Raw genomic sequence first — 18,137 nt, forward strand, 5'->3', positions numbered from 1 at the left:
AGCAAAACTGGAAACATAAACGTCCTCATTATTTTTTTCTTTTTTTTTTCTTTTTTTTTTTTTTTTTTTTTTTTTTTGAGCTGGGGACCCGAACCTAGGGCCTTAACGCTTGCTAGGCAAGCACTCTACCACTGAGCTAAATCCCCAACCCGGCGTCCTCATTATTTTGACTGGCCATGTTAAGAGTCCAAGAGTGGTACTGATGGTCAATGTTGTTAGTCCTTCCCTCAGGCAAGACAGGAGCCTCTCCTGGGCCCGAGAACGAGATGTAAAGCATGTATTTATCTGCTGTTAATAACTTAGGGACAAATTGGCCATTATCTTGTTTTAACCCAAAGTCTCAGACTTGTATAGACTTCTGTCCTATTTCTCCTGCCAAATATGAATTTGACACTGGAAACTAGCAGATCAGTTTGCTTCCTTTTAGGCCTCCAAATCCCTGCCCACTACTTTCCTCCCTGCCTCACAGGACTGTGTACATTAAATCTTACACATATAAGATAAGCTTACAGTATTGTCTCTATTTAAGCCTATCCTGCTTTACTGGGAATGAGTAAACATTTTTATAGCCGTGTGAAACTGCACTGTTTGTATACAACACATTTTCTTCGAACCGTTCACCTGTTGACGGACATCTAGGCTGACTGTGTGCCGTGGCTGTTAGGAATGGTGTGAGAACTGACTGCAGGTTATCTGCGTGAGGTGTAGATTTGGATGTATGCACCTGAATCCTTTTGTATTTTTTGTGTTTTAGGGAACTACATACTGATTTCTACAGTGGCTACCCTAGCTTCCTTTTTACCAATATGTTTGCCTTGCTCTTTTTTATTTTATTTATTTTTTTGTGCTGTTTTATGTTTGTTTGTTGAAACAGGGTTTCTTCTCTGTGTATCCTTGGTTGTTCTGGAAGACTCTAGACCAGGTTACCTTGAACTCAGAGCTATGCCTCCCTCTGCCTCCTGAGTGCTGAGATTAAAGGGGTTTGTCAGCAATATTGCCCCACCACCCTGTTTTGTTTTGTTTTGTTTTGTTTTGTTTTGTTTTTAAGATAGGGAGGCTCATTCAGTAATGACTGCTGAGCCCAAGCTCATGGTACTTCGTCTGTCTCAGCTTCTAAATGCTGGGCTTAGACTTATGAGCTGCCACACTTGGCCGTGTTGTGTCTTACTTTATTTTTACAATTTGTGAGTTTCTAGCCTTTTGGTGGTAGGGTTTTAAGATAAGGTGTGTGTGTGTGTGTGTGTGTGTGTGTGTGTGTGTGTGTGTGTGTGTGTGTGTGTGTGTGTGTGTGTACCCATCTGGAACTTACTATATAGACCAGGCTGGCCTTGAACTCTGATCTGTCTGCCTCTCAAGTGCTAGGATTCGACCTGCAGCACCATGCTCAGCTGAGTCTCTAGTCTTAACTTAAGCTTACCACTTCATTTTTTATTTTTTAACAATGAAAAAAAGAGAGGTTAACGATTGATTCTTCTATGTCTGGGTATCTAGTTTTCCCAGAATCACTTGAGAAGTCTTGTACCTTGGCACCGTTATCAAGTACTAGGGGCCTGTGTGGTTCTACGTGTGGTCTTCAGACTGAGTTAGGAAGTGGAGTTGTAGGGGTGTTTCTTCCATGCTGAGGCCAGGATGAGCCTTAAAATCTGCTGCTTCTGCCCTGTAACAGCCGTGAGCCTAGGGCATTCGGAAGTCCAGAGCCATCTGGAGCCAGTTGGGAACGGCAGTCTGGGCCCTAACTCTCACCTCAGGGGACTCGTTTGTCCTACATTAATGCTTTGGCTTTAAACTGGGTTTTCTTTTCCGGGTGTGTGTATGTGTATTTAATCACTCGCCTTTTTACTTACTTTTTTGTCACATAATTACTTCCTTTTAATTACTTTGTGCATTTTACGAAGCCAAGAAGAGTGAGGCCAGGACATTGCTGTGATTGTGGCGGGGGGTGTCTAGCCTGGGTAATAAGAGAGCCTTGTTCCTCACACCCAGCCCTGCCCCTGCCTCATAAAAAGAAAAAAAAAAAAATAGAATAAGTGAAATGACAGCAATGTTTAGAAATAGTAAATTGGGGTTAGGTAGGTTTAGGGACGAAAGAGTCAATCTTCTACCTTTTCTGTTTTTCTCATGGTAATAATGCATTTTGATGCAGGGTCTACATGCTGTCTTTAAACTGGTAATTCCCCTGACTAAGTCTCAAGGGCTAAGATTATAGACACTTTCCACCTGTTTGACTCCACTCTTCCCATTTCCTTTCCTAAGAGGCTTGTTTGTTTGTTTTGCTGCTTATATGGAAGCCATCAATGAATTTAAGCTACAAAGAAATGCTAGTTAAGAATTTGAAAAAGAAGACAAAGTAGGGTGAAACCCAGATCAGAGACAGCAGCACAACCCTCCATGAGCAGGCTGGCTTATTTACAGAGCAGATCTGGGCCTACCTTCTGCAGTTCTTAAGTCACATTGGAACCACAGCCAAGCTGTGCGGAACACAGCTAGCCTTGCGTCTGACCTCAGGCAATTGCAGAGTGAGTCCTACATTTCCTGAAGAGAATACTTAGGAGTATGGAAGCCGGGCTGTGGTCAGTGTCACACTTTCCTTCATTGTTTGGTCTCTTATGTAATCATCCAGAGTTGAACCTTCTGAGCATTCTCTCAATATTTACATCTTGGGTCCTTTCTTGTGTAAAAAAGTCCAACCAGGCAAGAGCTTTACATGGCAGCTCTACCCACTCTGCAAACCATCTGACCAGCTCTCAGGGTGTGAACTTGGGCATCTCCACCTCCATCTGTCTTCCTCCTCCCTCGCTCGCAGCTCTCTCCTTGTGTGACATTTGCTCCCATCGGGTTTTCCCCTGCTGCTCCTCTATCACAGTAGCTCACCTCCAACAATATTTGTAAGTATTTAGTATTTATTCACTGAACTGGATCTTCCCAAAAGCCAAAACATTATATTTCCTTAACCAATTGAGGGGCTGGAAACAGTGCTAGTCAACAGAAGTAAGGACGAGCCTTGCATGTAATTAAGACTCTTGTCCCAGCCATGTTACAAAAGTTTAAAACAACCGAAATTACAATAATTTAATATGGCAGTTCTAATTCTACTTGTAATCGGAATTACTCTGCTGTTGCTATTTACTGGACAGTAGCATGGTTCAACTGGTAAGATACTTTTAACCTAAGTTTACTCCCCAGGATCTGCGAGGTAGGTAGAACCAGTTCAATCCAGTCATCCACTGCTCTGTGTGTGCCTACCCTGTTCACTTGGATTTCACATACACAGTACCTGGGAGTCACTGTGTCACTACAGTAGACATAGCAACCCTAAACGATTTTTTTTCTTTATTTTTAATCTAGGGAAGTATCAAGATTGTCATGTATTTTTAGTTTTTGTAAGCCCAGCAGAGCATGCTGGGGCATGTCTAACCCCACACTTGAGAAGCAGAGGTAGGCAGATCTCTGTGTGAAGCCTGCAGTGCTATCCTGTGAGATAATAATACCTACCAAATAAACAAATCGTACCTACAGGCTCTCCTAGACAGAGTGGCCCATGCTCTAGTCCCAGCTATTTGAAACCTAAGAGGATCGCTTGAGTCCAGGAGTGCAACAGCCTAAACAACATAGCGACAACACACTGTGTCCAGAAGGACTAGTAATGATCATATTTAATAAGCTGATAAAGGGTTGGGGATTTAGCTCAGGGGTAGGGCCCTTGCCTAGGAAGGCAAGGCCCTGGGTTCGGTCCCCCAGCTCCGGGGAAAAAAAAAAAAAAAAAAAAAAAAGATGATAATGAAGCAGAAAGCCAGTCTGTCAAAGGTAGGGCCAAAGGCCATTCTCCCAGTGCTGTATGGTACAAGGAAAAACAACTTTTAAACTAAACATAGGGACATTCCTGGTAAGGAGTCTCTTGTAGCATCCTGTGGATGGAACTCAGGCATCAAATAAATGTCCTACTTGTCATACCATCCTGAGAAGCCTCTTGGTAGCATCTTTTTCTACTTCATTTATTACAGCTAGAACAACAGAGACAGCAGTTGCTTACTGAACGTCAGAACTTCCACATGGAACAATTGAAATATGCTGAACTGCGTGCTCGGCAGCAGATGGAGCAGCAGCAGCACGGCCAGCCACCTCAGCAAGCACACCAGCACCCGGGAGGACCTGGGCTGGCCCCACTTGGGGCAGCAGGCCACCCTGGCATGATGCCTCATCAGCAGCCCCCTCCATACCCCATGATGCACCATCAGATGCCACCACCCCATCCTCCCCAACCAGGTAAGAAGAAGCTTTGCTAACAGGACACGTTTGTCTGTCTTACAACACAGATCATCATGGGGCATGCCAAGGAATCATGTCTAACAAAACCTGTTGAAATCCTCCATTTTCATCTAGAAACTCATGGGCAAGTGAGTTCTCTTGTTACCATCACATACACCTAGCCAGTTACTTCCAATATCCTCTCCAAGACTCTTTCTCCTTGGGTAATTGGCCTTGGAATCAGCATCATATCCCCGTTTCTTAAGAATGTAACCAAATGCTAGGCATGGTGAGTGTGCCTATTCTAACATTCATAAACCAGAAGCTGACTGAGTGTGAGTTCTAGGTCAGCATAGGGTGCATCATGAGACCCTGTCTACTGAGCCCTAGCACCAGGTTGGAGAAAGTATTCTGAGGCCTGGAGAGATGGCTCAGCGGTTAAGAGCACTGACTGCTCTTCCAGAGGTCCTGAGTTCAGTTCCCAGCAACCACGTGGTGGCTCACAACCATCTGTAATGGGATCTGATGCCCTCTTCTGGTGTGTCTGAAAAGAGTGACAGTGTACCCAAATAGATTAGATATATAAATCTTTAGAAAGAAAAGAGAGTATTCTTAGACTCTGTATATACTGCATCTGTTCAAGAAAACTTGCAAGACAATGAACTTTTCATAACTCATTACCTTTCTACCATTTTTAATATATTCTCATGGATATGAGATAATTGGATACTGTTTTCTTCATAGATGTCCTGTGAACTTGTATCATTAGTTTTAACTAATAAAAAAGTAACCATAGCTGGGTGTGATCATACAAGTCTTCAATTTGAACACTCACAAGGCAGAGGCAGGAGGATTTCTGAATTAGAGACTAATCTCATTTACATAGTTAGTTCTAGGACAACCAGGGCTATGTAGAGAGACCCTGACTCAAAAAACAAAGGAATGGAACTGGAGGGGTGGCTTGGTGGTTAAGAGCTCGAGCTGCTCTTCCAGAGGACCCAGGCTAATCTATGGCCTTGCCATCATGAGCTCGACAGATACTATTGGGAGACTCAGGATCAGTTCAGACGTACACAGACATATGTGACGCCAAAGCACCGTGTCCATGAGAATATAAGTTAATTTTTTTTAAAGGACTTGTACTGACTAGGGGAAATTTTGATGTTTCGCATGTGGGCACACAAACCTGAAAAATTACATTAGGAAGTCTGTTATCATCAGGTCTTTCTGTTTGATTTCAATATGTTTCTGGAGATCATCTTTGAAATCTGACATGCTCGCACCATGGGGTACTTTCCACCTCTCTGAACACTTCTGTCAGTCTTCAAATCTCTGTATAAGAGCTTCGTTTTGTCCAGCGTTAGGTTTTCAGAAATATACATACCCTCAGCAGGACCACAATGTCGATTTTCAAGCACAGTAATTATTTCAAAATGTAGGCGCTATGCTGGTTGCCAGGCTCTCACCCTAGTCTCAGCTGCTGTTGGTGGTACTGCACTGCCTTGGTCCTCCCACATCAGTTCATTCCTCCATGTCCTTGCTTTGCAGTTGAGGACCTGATGGTGGCAAGGCCACCTACACCTAGCCTTAGAGGAGCCAGGATTCACACTGGGCTGCCAGGAGCTGAGAGCAGTCACAGGTGACCTTAGAGGCAGCTGTTCCTAGTGAGGGAGTACCAGCAAGTGTGTTGATAAAGTCTTAGGGCAATTTTGTCTTCACTTTCTCACCAAAATAGGCTTTTCCACATCAAGTATGTAATGGAAAGGGTCATTTATTGCGAGAGACTTTTTTTTTTTTTTTAAGATTTATTATATTTATATGAGTACACTGTCACTGTCTTCAGACACACCAGAAGAGGGCATCAGATCCCATTACAGATGGTTGTGAGCCACCATGTGTTTGCTGGGAATTGAACTCAGGACCTCTGGAAGAGCAGTCAGTGCTCTTAACCGCTGAGCCATCTCTCCAGCCCGAGAGGTTATTTTTTTAATCTATGTCAAGCTGTTTTCCTGTAAGTTTTATGTGTGTATATAAAATATACAGGGCTATACAATGGTTCAGTTAGATTCCTAGAAGTTGTCTTCTGACCCCCTACATTCTTGCTGTTTAATGCTTATACCTGCATTCATACAGATCACATACATGATATATTAAGGTACATGCAGTTGTGCTTCCTTAATGAGTTTAATGGAGAGTGTAGCCTCCACAGCAGTCTCCCATCACGTTCTTCTTCGTCTCTGGTGCCCCAGGATAGAGCTCCCAGGACTTCCAGACGCAGTGACTAGGTTATTGGTTGTAATCGTAGTGATTTTTGTCTGGCCTCTTTAATCCCATCTAAGACGTGCGTATGCTGGTCTATGTGACTGCGTCCTTCTGTTCTCTCTGCAGTGTTCATCTGTTCCCACTCTAAATTTGTGAATTCTTTTGGTAAAAGTTTGATTGCTTTTCCAATTTAAGTCATGTGAATAGCTAATTCAGCTATCAACAAACAGAAGCATGTTTTTCAGGGAGCATCTGCACACATTTCTATTGTACACATATTGTGTGTCTGGAATTTAGAATAGTTAAAGAATATGCATATGATCATAACAATAGATGATGCAGAAATGCTTCCAGAACGTTAGGCCTGTTTCAACTCTCATCATATGAATACAGTCATTTTCTGTTTGTGGGTTGGTTTGGTTTTTTTGTTTTGGGTTTGTTTTTGCTTTTTTGTTTAAATCTCTTAATAAAATTAGTAACAGCATCCAGAGTTGGTGGTCTCTACAATCCCTGTATTCAGGAAGCAAGACTTTTATTACAAGTTCTGTACTAGCAGAGGTATATAGCAAATTAATTTCAAAACAGAAGGATAGACAGGCAGATATAGCCAGCTAGCCGGCCAGCCAGGTTGAGTTGTGTGTTCCTGTAATCCCCAGAACTCAGGATAGGCTAGAGATTCACTATAGATTCAAGGTCAGGTAGGACTACATAGTAAGACTTGTGTTTAAAAAGAAAAGGAATCTGATTGGTAGCACAAGCCTTTAATCCCAGCACCCTGGAGGCAGAAGCAAGAGATCTTTTGAGTTTGAAGCCTGTCTGGTTTGTTCCAGACTTACATGGAGAAACACTTTTTCCAAACCAAAAGAAAAAAGACAGCAACAAAGCTGGTGAATTTTGTACTTAGCATCAGCCAATCCGCATTTGCTATTTGACTTATTTGTTTTGGTCAGATTCTCAGTGAATAGCCCCAGCTGACCTCAAACTCAAAAACCTTTGCCTCTGCCAGACTATCTCAGTAGTGCCTTTCAAGTGGAGCTGGAGAAGTGAAGGTGTCGTCCATCTGTGATTTGTCTGTGTCAGTGATACAACTTGAGGCCTGTACAGAAGTCTGTGCTGGCATATATTTTATCATCAACATGACAACTACAGTCCTTGGAAGAGGGACCTTCAGTTGAGGCATTGCTTAGACCCTGTTGGCTTACAGGCAGGCCTGGGGTGCACTGTCTTGCTTGCTGGTTGATGTGGAAGGGCTTAGCCCACTGTGGGCGGCACCGTTCTTTGGGCAGGTGGTCCCTGGCTATAGACCACTAGCTGAGCAGGACAGAGAGCAGGCTGGTTAGCAGCATTCCTCCATGGTTTCTGTTTTGAACTACTGCGATGATTTCTCTTGAAATAACTGTTTTCTTCTCCGAGTGGGCTTTGCTTGTAGTTTATCCCAGCAACACAAGGCTAATTAACACAAAGTCCATCCAGCTAACAGTTCCTGAGTTTTAGAAAAGTTTACAGGTGAGCTGGGCACAATGATATATGACAGCTCTAAAGAGTCAGGTAGATTACCAGTCTGGGCTACATGGCAAGTTCCAGGCCAGCCATGGCTTCATAGTGACCTCTCTCACCTGTGCGATCAGTAATAGTAGTAGCCATGGCAAGGTCCCATCATTCAGAAGGTAGAGCATTCAATCCTATGCTTCCTAATAGGAATGTAACTCCCCACACCAGAAAAAAGACAAAAATAATCACAGATCATAGCATTTACATTAGGACCTGAGGGCAGCTGTCAGGTAACTGGGGAGTGTTTGGTATTTGGCCAGAATTTATGTGGTATGAATGGGCAGGAAAACCTTATGTCTGGTGACTATGAAAGTGGGAGGGAAAAAAAAGAGTCAAGACAGATTTGTTGCTGAGTGATTAATTCATAAAGCTTTTTAGAGGAGGTTGACTTCTACACAACCATGAATACCCCAAGCCAGGTGTGCTTTTTTACAAACTTGTAACCCTATCCCTGTGGGGGACAGAGGGCTCACTGGGACTTGGTGGCTGCCAGCACAGCTCAAAAGCAGTCTCCAGGTTCAGAAGAGAGGTGCCACTTCAGGAAAGAATAAAGTGGAGGATGGTAGAGTCCATGTAAACATCTTCCTCTGGCATATGTGTGTCCCACACACACACCACCACCACCACTGTCCATCAATGGTGATAGTGCCCATTAGAACAGGAGTTCATTCAAGTGTAAAAGCCCACACCTGTAGTCCATCTCTGGAGAGGTAGAGGCAGGAGGACCAGCCACAACTGCATAGTGAGAGCCTATTTTGAGAAAATGAAATTATGGTTCATTGGTGTGAGCTTCCTAGGCTGAGTACAGATGGAGGCCTGGTTATCTAGTAGCTGATGCCCTCTCTGTGAGCTGCACCTCTGTACTGATTGCTTATGTGATATTGTTTCCCAGACTTTGCCTGCGTGCATGGATGTGTACGTGGGTGCTTGGGTGTGTGTGTCCTAAGATGTTTTTTTTTCATAGCAAACAAAAAGACAAATTATGTGTAGTAGCATATAGCACAGTGTTTATTTCATGTGTGTGGAGGTTTGGTCTACATGTATGGCTATGTACCACTTGTGTCCCTTGTGCCTATAGAAGCCAAAAGAGGGCCTTGTATCTGCTGGAACTGCAGTCTGGGTGGTTGTGAGCCAATGAGTGGGTGTTGGGAATCAAACCCAGGTCCTCTGGAGAATGGCCAAGTTCTCGTAACTGCTAAGTCACCCATCTCTCCGTCTCTGGTGTGTATTATGTTTAATTGTGCGTGTTTGTCTCTAAGTCTGTGTTCAGGTGTTGGGGTGAATATGGGTACCTTGGAGTCTGGAGCCAGAGGTTTTGGATCCCCCTCAGCTATAGTTAGAGGCAGTTATGGTGCTAGGAACTGCTCTTGGGTTTTCTGGAAGAGCATTGTGCTCTCTTAAACACTGAGCTGTCTCTCTACCCCAGAGTGTTTCTGTTGTATGGTTGGCACATCTATTTTTACCTTATCTTAGGTTTTGCTGAACTTGTTAAAAGAGACATCATCTCCCGTTAGGCTGTAAAATGGTACCTAACAGTTTCTCAGCCTAACTGCCGAGGCTAGAAAGATGATGTGGTGGTTAAGAGCACTGGCTACTCTCCAAGAGGACCCAAGTTCAGTTCCCAACACACACATTGCAACTTCCATCTGTCTGGAACTCCAGACACAGACATTCCTTACACAGACATTCGTGGAGGCAAAATAATGAGCATAAAGTAAAAATAAATCACCCTAAATATTTTTAAATCAGGCTATTTGTCAAGAAAAACCTTTACACAAACGGAACTGCTTTTCCCTGTAATTATTTTAGTTGTTAAATTTTGTGTGTGTGTGTGTGTGTGTGTGTGTGTGTGTGTGTGTGTGTGTGTGTGTGTGTGTGTGTGTGTCTGTGTCTGTGTCTGAAGGTAGTTCTGTCCACACCATGTCGATTCCTGGTGTGGAACTTAGGTGTCAGACCTCAGAGCAAGTCCCTTACCCACTGAGCCACCTCATTGGCCCAGCTGGGAATCTTGACTGCATCATTTGTTGGTGTTGCCAACAGTTTGACTTTGTACGTGGACAAGCATAGTGGAGTGCAGCCTGTCAGGTGACCAGTGCGTGTGGGCCCTGGTGGCACACCCCTCTAACACGCCCAAGGCCCTGACGTCTGTCTATTGCATCACTGAAAAGAAAGGACTGAGTGTGGTGTGGTGAAAAGATGTTATTTCTATAAAACATTATTTCAGTAACAAAAGTAGGACATACCTTTCAGTTGAGGCACTGACCGCTTGGCTTATTGTGTTTCATTTTCTTGAAATGAAAACCAAAATGGTCTCAATGTAGCCCATAGCAGCTACCTCAAACCTATGCTCCTTCCTGCTCAGGCTCTAACCCTTTTCCCCCTTGACCTTGCTAATGGAGAAGCCTCGGGGGATCCCGGGCTTCCCCTCACTTGGCCCCAGTAGGGTTATTTCTGTTCTCCTGGGGCCTCAGCCAGAGGGTGTCTGTGCATAGTTAGACCTTTCATTGCTCACAGAGGCAGAAGTGGGTGTTTCACCCTCTGGAGCTGGGGCTGCAGGTGCTTGGTTTCTCAGAAGCTGGTACAGCTACTGGAACTTGAGTTCGGCTCCTCGTGAAGAGCATCGGGTGCTCCTCACTGCTGCACCATCTCTCCAAACCAGCCCTCTTTCCCCCTCCATTAAACCCAGTTACAGCCCCTGACCGTGGGAAATGCAGTATTCAAGAACAGTACTGTGGGCTCAGCCCCACACTAAAAGGGAAGAGGAAACGGCTCCTTTTTGGTCTGTGGCACCTTACACCGTCTGATGACAAAGCTGCCACGCCGCTCTCCGGAGCAGTGGTTGCCTCACAAAGAGAACAGTGAGGCTCAGTCCTTAACAAAGAGCATCTGTGACAGGCAGCCCCCAGGAAGCTGCTCTGGGGAAGAAGCCTCGGAGGATCCCGGGCTTCCCCTTGCTTGGCCCCAGTTGTGTTATTTCCGTTCTCCTGGGGCCTCAGCCAGAGGGTGTCTGTGCATAGTTAGCCATGGATGGATGACACACGCTTAAGACTAGGTGTTCACGGTTCCTGTTTCCAGCTTCTTTCTCTTTTCACATCTTAGTCTTCAAATAAATAAAAATGAGATCCCATTAGACATGATAGGTATAAGACTTTAGTCAGGATCGAATAAACATGGGAGGGAGAGGGTTTTCCACAAGCTAAGCCTAATTTTAGCAAACCTTTCCATTTCCCAGGCTTCCGATGCCTGCTGTTTAAAAAATGTTTGTATGTAGGTCAGACTCCCACCATCCTGTGCTTTGCCACTGCTGCTTTGAAGCTTACTCCCTCTCCGTCCTCCCTCCCCTCCCCTCCTCTTACCTCTTCCCCCTCCCACCTTAGAAATTGGGGTGTGGGTGTGTGTGTGTGTGTTTTAATGGACTATGTACACACATTTTGTCTAGCAGTGTCTTGGTATTTCAGGTTTATGTGAGTAATAATACTTTAAGCTTGCAAGAATTAGCAAGATTATATATTTTTTTTTGATGATACTTGTGACAAGTAACTGTACAAGCGCGAGTGCGCACACGCACGCACGCACACACACGGGTGCAGGGGGGAGGAAGGAAGGAACTTTAGGCTGCGGGTAGACAGAACATTGATTTTTGTCTTCCAGGGCTCTTACTTCTCCTCCTTTTCTGGAGCTGTGGAGATGGCTCAGTTTATAAACTGCGTTCGAGTGGCAGCATGAGGGCCTTCCTTTGATTCTAGTATTTATGTAACTGCCTCGTCTGGCATCACACACTTCAGTTCCAGGGCTGGGCAGGTGCAAACGGGACTCCCTAGGGCTTGCTGGCCATCCAGTCTAGTTGAATCTCAGAAGCAGAAGGAATTGTTTTACTCTAACTTCGGGTGAGAATGGCTTCACAGTCCTCTCTATGGCAATTGAGGAGAGAAGATTATTCTCAGGCTTCAGACCTCATAGCACGACTCAGCACAGGCTGAAAGTGGGCTGGCCCTTGCTCACATGTGCCTGGATTACTAGCACAGTTTCTGGAGCCAGACATACTGCACCCTCAGACCCTGCTCCCCATTTCCATGCTTCACACTGCTCAAGTAGCTACTCACTTAACTCCTTCCCCTTGAGCAGGCAAAACAGACTTCCTGAGGTTCAATTGATTTGTGCTTTTAAAGTTCTTAAAATGTTGGAACATGGCAATGTGTGTTTCATGCATTAGATTTCTGGGTCATCATAGCCAGTTTATCACACATTTGCTGTGACTTAAAACAATAGAAAGTTGGGCTAGAGATGTAACTCACTTAGTAGACAACCCGCTGAATGTGTACAAAGACTTCAATGTAATCCCCAAGGCTGCGAAAATCCAGGCGTCAAAACATAAAAAACCCACACCTATAATCTCAGCACTCAGAATGTAGGAGTAACACCAATTTAAGGTCATGCTCAGCTACAAAGAGAATGCGGGCTAGCCTGGAATACATAGGAAACCCTGTCTCCAAAGAGAAGAAATTTATTCTCACTGTCTGAAGAAATTTATTCTCACTATGGCCCACCCTTGCCGTGTTCCTCCTCAGGGGTCTGAGTGAAGCTGAGTCTCTGTTCCTTCTCGGTCCCAGTGGTTGCATGGCATTCCCTGCTCGCAGAACTCTGTGTCTACCCCACCGTCTTCCTGTGTCTTTCTTGGATACTTGTAGTTAGATTAGGACCCCTCAGGGGATCTGATGATCACCTCTCAGTCCGTGTCACACCTGCACTGCCATCCGGACTGCTGCACACTGATATCAACCCAACACTTGAAAATTTGAGTTTTTGAACTTCTTTTTTCTCCAGTTCTCCAGAGGTGAATTTTTAGTCATTTCCAGCAGCTGGAGAGACGATTCAGTGATTAAGAATCCTAACTAATCTTCTGGAGGATCCAGGTTCAATTCCCATCGCCCACATGGAGTTCACAACTGTCTATAACTCCAGTTTCAGGGAGTCTGTTGTCCTCACACAGAAGCATGCAGGCAAAGCAACAATGCACATAAAAGAAAAATTTAAAGACAATTTCCAATATTCACACTTTTTTTTTTTTTTTAATTTCAAAATTGTGGGTTATCGATGTTCGACTGGTAAAAGGTGCTTAAATTAGTTTTGTGAAGACTGAGGGAAGGAGCGGTGGTGCTTCTCACTTGTGCACACGGGCTCAGCAGGAGGCAGGAGCAGGCAGATCTGAGCTCTGGGCCAGTGTTCTGTGTAGTCAGTTCTAGGCCGCCTGGGGTTACATAGTGAGACACTATCTCAAATATATAAACAATTAGAAACCCTCCAGAGGTGATATAATGAGGACTTTCTTATAAAGTGTTTCGTTTGGACAGAGTATATCGTGAGAAGAGAACTGGATCTTAGGTTAGATGGCTTGAATATATTTTATGATTTCCCCTGCTTTGTCCATAAAGAAAGCTTTGAAGCTATGCATAGTGACATAGCTGTAACTCCATCCTTCAGGGGGCTGGGGGCAGAGGATCATTACACGTTCAATACTAGCCTGAAGTACACAGCTCCAGGCCAACCTGGACAGGAGTTGCTGTATAAAGTGCAAATTGCTTTGGGACTCTGAGCTTCTTTTTATTACCTATAAGATAATGATGTTGTGGGCTGGAGTGATAGCTCAGCAGTAAGAGCACTGGCTGCTCTTCGAGAGGTCTAGAGTTCAATTCCCAGCAACCACATGGTGGCTCACAACCATCTGTAATGAGATCTGATGCCCTCTTCTGGTGTGTCTGAAGACAGTGTACACCCATACATAAAAAATATATATAATTTTTTTTAAGTTACTAATATTGGCTCCTCTTTTGCTTTCTGTTGTGATAAAACACTATGAACAAAAGCAACTTGAGGAGGAAAGGTTTGCCCCTCATAATCATGGTTGATGCTGAGGTAAGTCAGGGCAGAATTGGAACACTGTTTCCTGGCTTGCTCTCCCGTTGCTTTCTTCTATGACTACCCAGGGGTGACACCGCCCATCGTGTGTTGACCCCTCCCACATTAGTAATTAATCAATAAATGCTTCACAGAAATCCCCTAGACCAAAATGATGCAGGCAGTTCCTCAGCTGAGGACCGTCTTCCTCGGCCACTCTAGTTTGTGTCAGGTTTACTAACCCAGCACACACTGCCTCTCACAAGCATGTTAGAGGAACTGCTAACAAGAAGAATAGAGTGGTGCCAGCTCATATCAAAGCCGTGAGGTAAGCAGGAGAACCATTCGGGTTTCTTCTGTACAGTCTTGGGGCTTGTCTTCAGACATATTCAGAATAGATGAAGAGGAAAGTGGTCAGGAGGCTGTGCTTACTCTTCTGTGAGTTGCCTGTTGTTCTCCTGGCTCTTGACTGGAGCCATGGACTCAGCAGACCTTCCTTTGGAATCAGGGAGTGAAGCTGCACTGTGTGAAATGATCCTATACAGTTGTATGTTGTGTCATTCCTCATGGTGACTGTCTTTGTGACAATGAGCCTCTCAGACTCCTGTCATCTTTCTAAGGCTGTCATGGCTGTACTTGGTAGAAGAGGCAGTGTGAAGATGGATAGGGACTGTGTCACTCTGAAGCTGGCCTCCCTTTATCATGTAGGCAGAAGTGCCCCTTTGTCTCCAAGCTAGAGTTTGCACTTCTGAATTAAAAAGTGAGCTCCGGGGTTGGGAATTTAGCTCAGTGGTAGAGCGCTTGCCTAGGAAGCGCAAGGCCCTGGGTTCAGTCCCCAGCTCCGAAAAAAAGAACCAAAAAAAAAAAAGTGAGCTCCCTGCCTACCTCCCTACCTGTGAGGGCGTGCATGCTACAGAGGCAAAGCTGAATGCATGCAACATCACTCAGTAGCAGAGTCTAATACTTACTGAGTCGGCACAGAAGAATGATCAGTACGCAAGTAAATCAGAGACATTTGTTCTGTCTCCCAGCGTTAATGAACAGACACGGGGAAGAGATGAAATTGTCTGTCATCTATCCCTTCCACTCGCCTCAGCCCAACCCCACCTGTGATTTTACCAGGCCAGTGCTTCATGGATTCCTTTAGGGGATCCCCCAGGTCAGGGAGAGGTAGAACCTTTTACAGTGGTGGTTTTGTGCACTGATTTCCTTTGAACGTCCTTTCTGATCTCTGGTCTGCACAGGCACTGATGTGATGGGATGGGATGGGTTAGCCACTTCTCATTTAGAGTAACGGAGCACATCCGATCTTTGCCTGACCTTTCTCAGAGCTGCTCCCGCTTGTTGTTGCTTCCTTGCTTTTTGAGATGGATTCTTGTATTTTAGATCGGCTTCATACTCACTCTGTCTAGCCAGTGGTGACTTTGAAATCTTACTTCTACCTCCCAGGTAGTACTTATGTAGTACTGGGGATTGAGCTCACAACTTCTTGTAGTGTTTATGTAGTACTGGGGATTGAGCTCACAACTTCTTGTGAATGAGGGAAACATTCTTACCAGTTGTATTCGTGTAGCAATTGAGCCATGACCATAGCCCTGTAATTCACTCTTAATAGCAACTACCTTTCCTATACTAAAGTTGAGAAGTCAGTCAGTGGACTGTTCCTCAGTTAAGTGTTCTACAAAGAAATGAATAAAAGGCAGATCATCGGGCCAGTGGGATAGTGAGGGTACTTGCCCTCAAGTATGAACTCACACACATTACTTGGTCCTACAAGTTCTCCTCTAGCCTTCATACTTGTACCATGGCATGTTTGTGCACATATATCCACATACTAAAATATTTGTCTATGTTCTATAATCATGGACATTGAATTGGTTCCTACCCACCCCATCCCCAGTGCATGCATACTTATAATACTTTCAATCTCTTTCTACAGGTCAAATACCAGGCCCTGGCTCCATGATGCCTGGGCAACCTATGCCAGGTCGCATGATTCCCACCGTGGCAGCCAACATTCACCCTACTGGGAGTGGCCCTACCCCTCCCGGTATGCCTCCAATGCCCGGAAACATCTTAGGACCCCGGGTACCCCTCACAGCACCAAACGGCATGTGTAAGTAGCCCAGCGGGAAGACACGGCCCAGCATCCTGCTATGGAAGCTACAGACAAGGAAGAAAGGCTTTCTTCTCTTCATGAGATGTAGCAAGTCCATAGACAGTCTAGCCTGCAACATTAAGTTGTGGGAGATAACATTTTGGTTTGAAACTCAGGTTATATACTCAGTACTGAGGTCTGTGGATGAGCCACTGATTTCTGTGTCACTCGTGATTAAACCTGACTAGTTTGAATATCAACTGGCATGCATAGTTCCTGGCTGTTATTCCCCTACAAGAGCTGTTATACTGTAAGGTTAAAAGTGGTGAGTAAGGAAAAAAAAAGAAATTGGACCAGACCCAGTCCAATTAAAGGGTTTAATCCCAGTACTCAGGAGCAGAGACAGGTTTGAGGCCATCCTAGTTGTGTGTGTGTCTGTTTGTCTGTGTCTGTGTATGTGAGTGTGTGGTCTCCAGGCAGCCAAGGCTACATAATAAGGAAGGTCTTGTAGCTCTTCTTGATATTTTGGTGGTACCTACATAGATTTGAAGTGAGATGCTTTAGGAACTGCAAAAAATAATGCCAGATAGAGAGGTGCTAATGAAGTTCAGTAGCATCCCTCTGAGCTTGTGTTCAGAGCCCAGGTCATTTCTCCTGTAAGTGCTCCCCATACCCCATTTCAAGCCTTGACCTCCACAGGGTTACATCAGAAACTGTGATCTGCCTTCAGCTGGGTAGACAGGCTCAGTGAAGACGATCCAGGCAGAATCTGATTCCTTAAGAAGTTCATGTGTGTGGCCAGAAGTTAGTTCCAATTCACAAGACAAAATAAATAACCAGAAAGAATCCTTGCCTGCTGGGCAGTGATGGCTCACCCACCAGCACTGAGGAGGCAGAGGCAGTGTGTTTGAGGCCAGCCTGGTCTACAGAGCAAGCTCCAGGACAGCCAATGCTACATAGAGACTCTGCCTCAGAAAAGAAAAGAAAAAAGAAAACCATAATCCTTGGTTGTGTGAGCTTTATGGACTGACCCCTAGAACAAGGAACCAAAATAAACACATTTTTTAAAATACTTGGATAAACTTTAGTAAGAATTTTAAGCTATAACTGGTGGGATGTCTCAGCAGGTCAAGGCTCTTGCAGCCAAACCTGACAGTGTGAGTTTGTTCCCTTGGGACCTGTATGGTGGGGGAGAGAACTGATCCCCACAAGCTGTCTTCTAAGTTAACACATGGTCTTACACCAGCACAGCCATGCACACACACACAATAGCTACTGCAGGGAACTTGGAAGTCCTTGGAATGCACTGTAATACTCCAGGAGACTTCTTGCAGGGATGGCGGCTTCATACAGAGGCGTGTAAATCCCAGAGGCTAAGACAAAGTAGACACACAGAAGAAAGTCTTGGATTAACTAAATTTATAGAATCTGGCCCATTTGTAAAATTATTTCCCTTGAGCTTGTGGTCAGATACCATAGTAGAGTGGGTAACAAAATGCCTCCTAGGCAAGAAAGCATTGGCCTTCAAGAGAGCAGATGCAGTTTGCCATCTCTCGCAATCACACTGGACTTGACCACTGGTCTGCTTGATTCTTGACATCAGGACTCTTGTGAAGGGTCCTCGAAGGAGTGCCTTGAGAATGCACGTGGAGTCCATGTACAAAGGGGGCCTCTAGAGAGTCCCAGCTTCTGACTTGGCTCCTGGACTCTGGATAGGCCACTCTGCGTAGCCACACAGAGTAGCTTCCTGTCCTCAGGACTTGGTGTCTTCTACTCAGATCACAGAGGCCGAGATTATGGGATTCTGAATGCTTTCAGTACTGTGGAGGTCTGGTAGCAGCCCCTTGGCAAGTATAGACTGTGAACGCCTCACTGGGGTTGATAGCAGGCCCTGGGCAGTATAGACAGTGAACCCCTGGCTGGGGTGGCTGTGCTTTTCCTATTTATTTGATATGTTTTATTTCTCACAAGATCTAGAGGTTTTACCCTCTTGGATTAAATGATCTCTAGGGTTCCTTTGTACACAAAAGCGGCTAGACTTGAAATAGAAAAGAACCCCAGACACTCAGGCTGATTGTTCCCTTCA

General features: G+C 44.8%; 1 protein-coding gene across 1 annotated transcript in view; it reads left to right on the plus strand.

Annotated features, from left to right (window-relative positions):
• Window positions 1–18,137, plus strand: part of Smarcc1 (SWI/SNF related, matrix associated, actin dependent regulator of chromatin subfamily c member 1) — a 101,503-nt gene that overhangs the window by 80,311 nt on the left and 3,055 nt on the right. The window contains exons 26-27 of the mRNA XM_032910749.1: window positions 4,002–4,263; window positions 15,893–16,069. Of these exons, the coding sequence (XP_032766640.1) occupies window positions 4,002–4,263; window positions 15,893–16,069 (439 nt within the window). The remainder of the gene's footprint in view (window positions 1–4,001; window positions 4,264–15,892; window positions 16,070–18,137) is intronic.

This window comes from Rattus rattus, chromosome 8, assembly GCF_011064425.1.
Source record: "Rattus rattus isolate New Zealand chromosome 8, Rrattus_CSIRO_v1, whole genome shotgun sequence".
Classification (NCBI taxonomy): domain Eukaryota; kingdom Metazoa; phylum Chordata; class Mammalia; order Rodentia; family Muridae; genus Rattus; species Rattus rattus.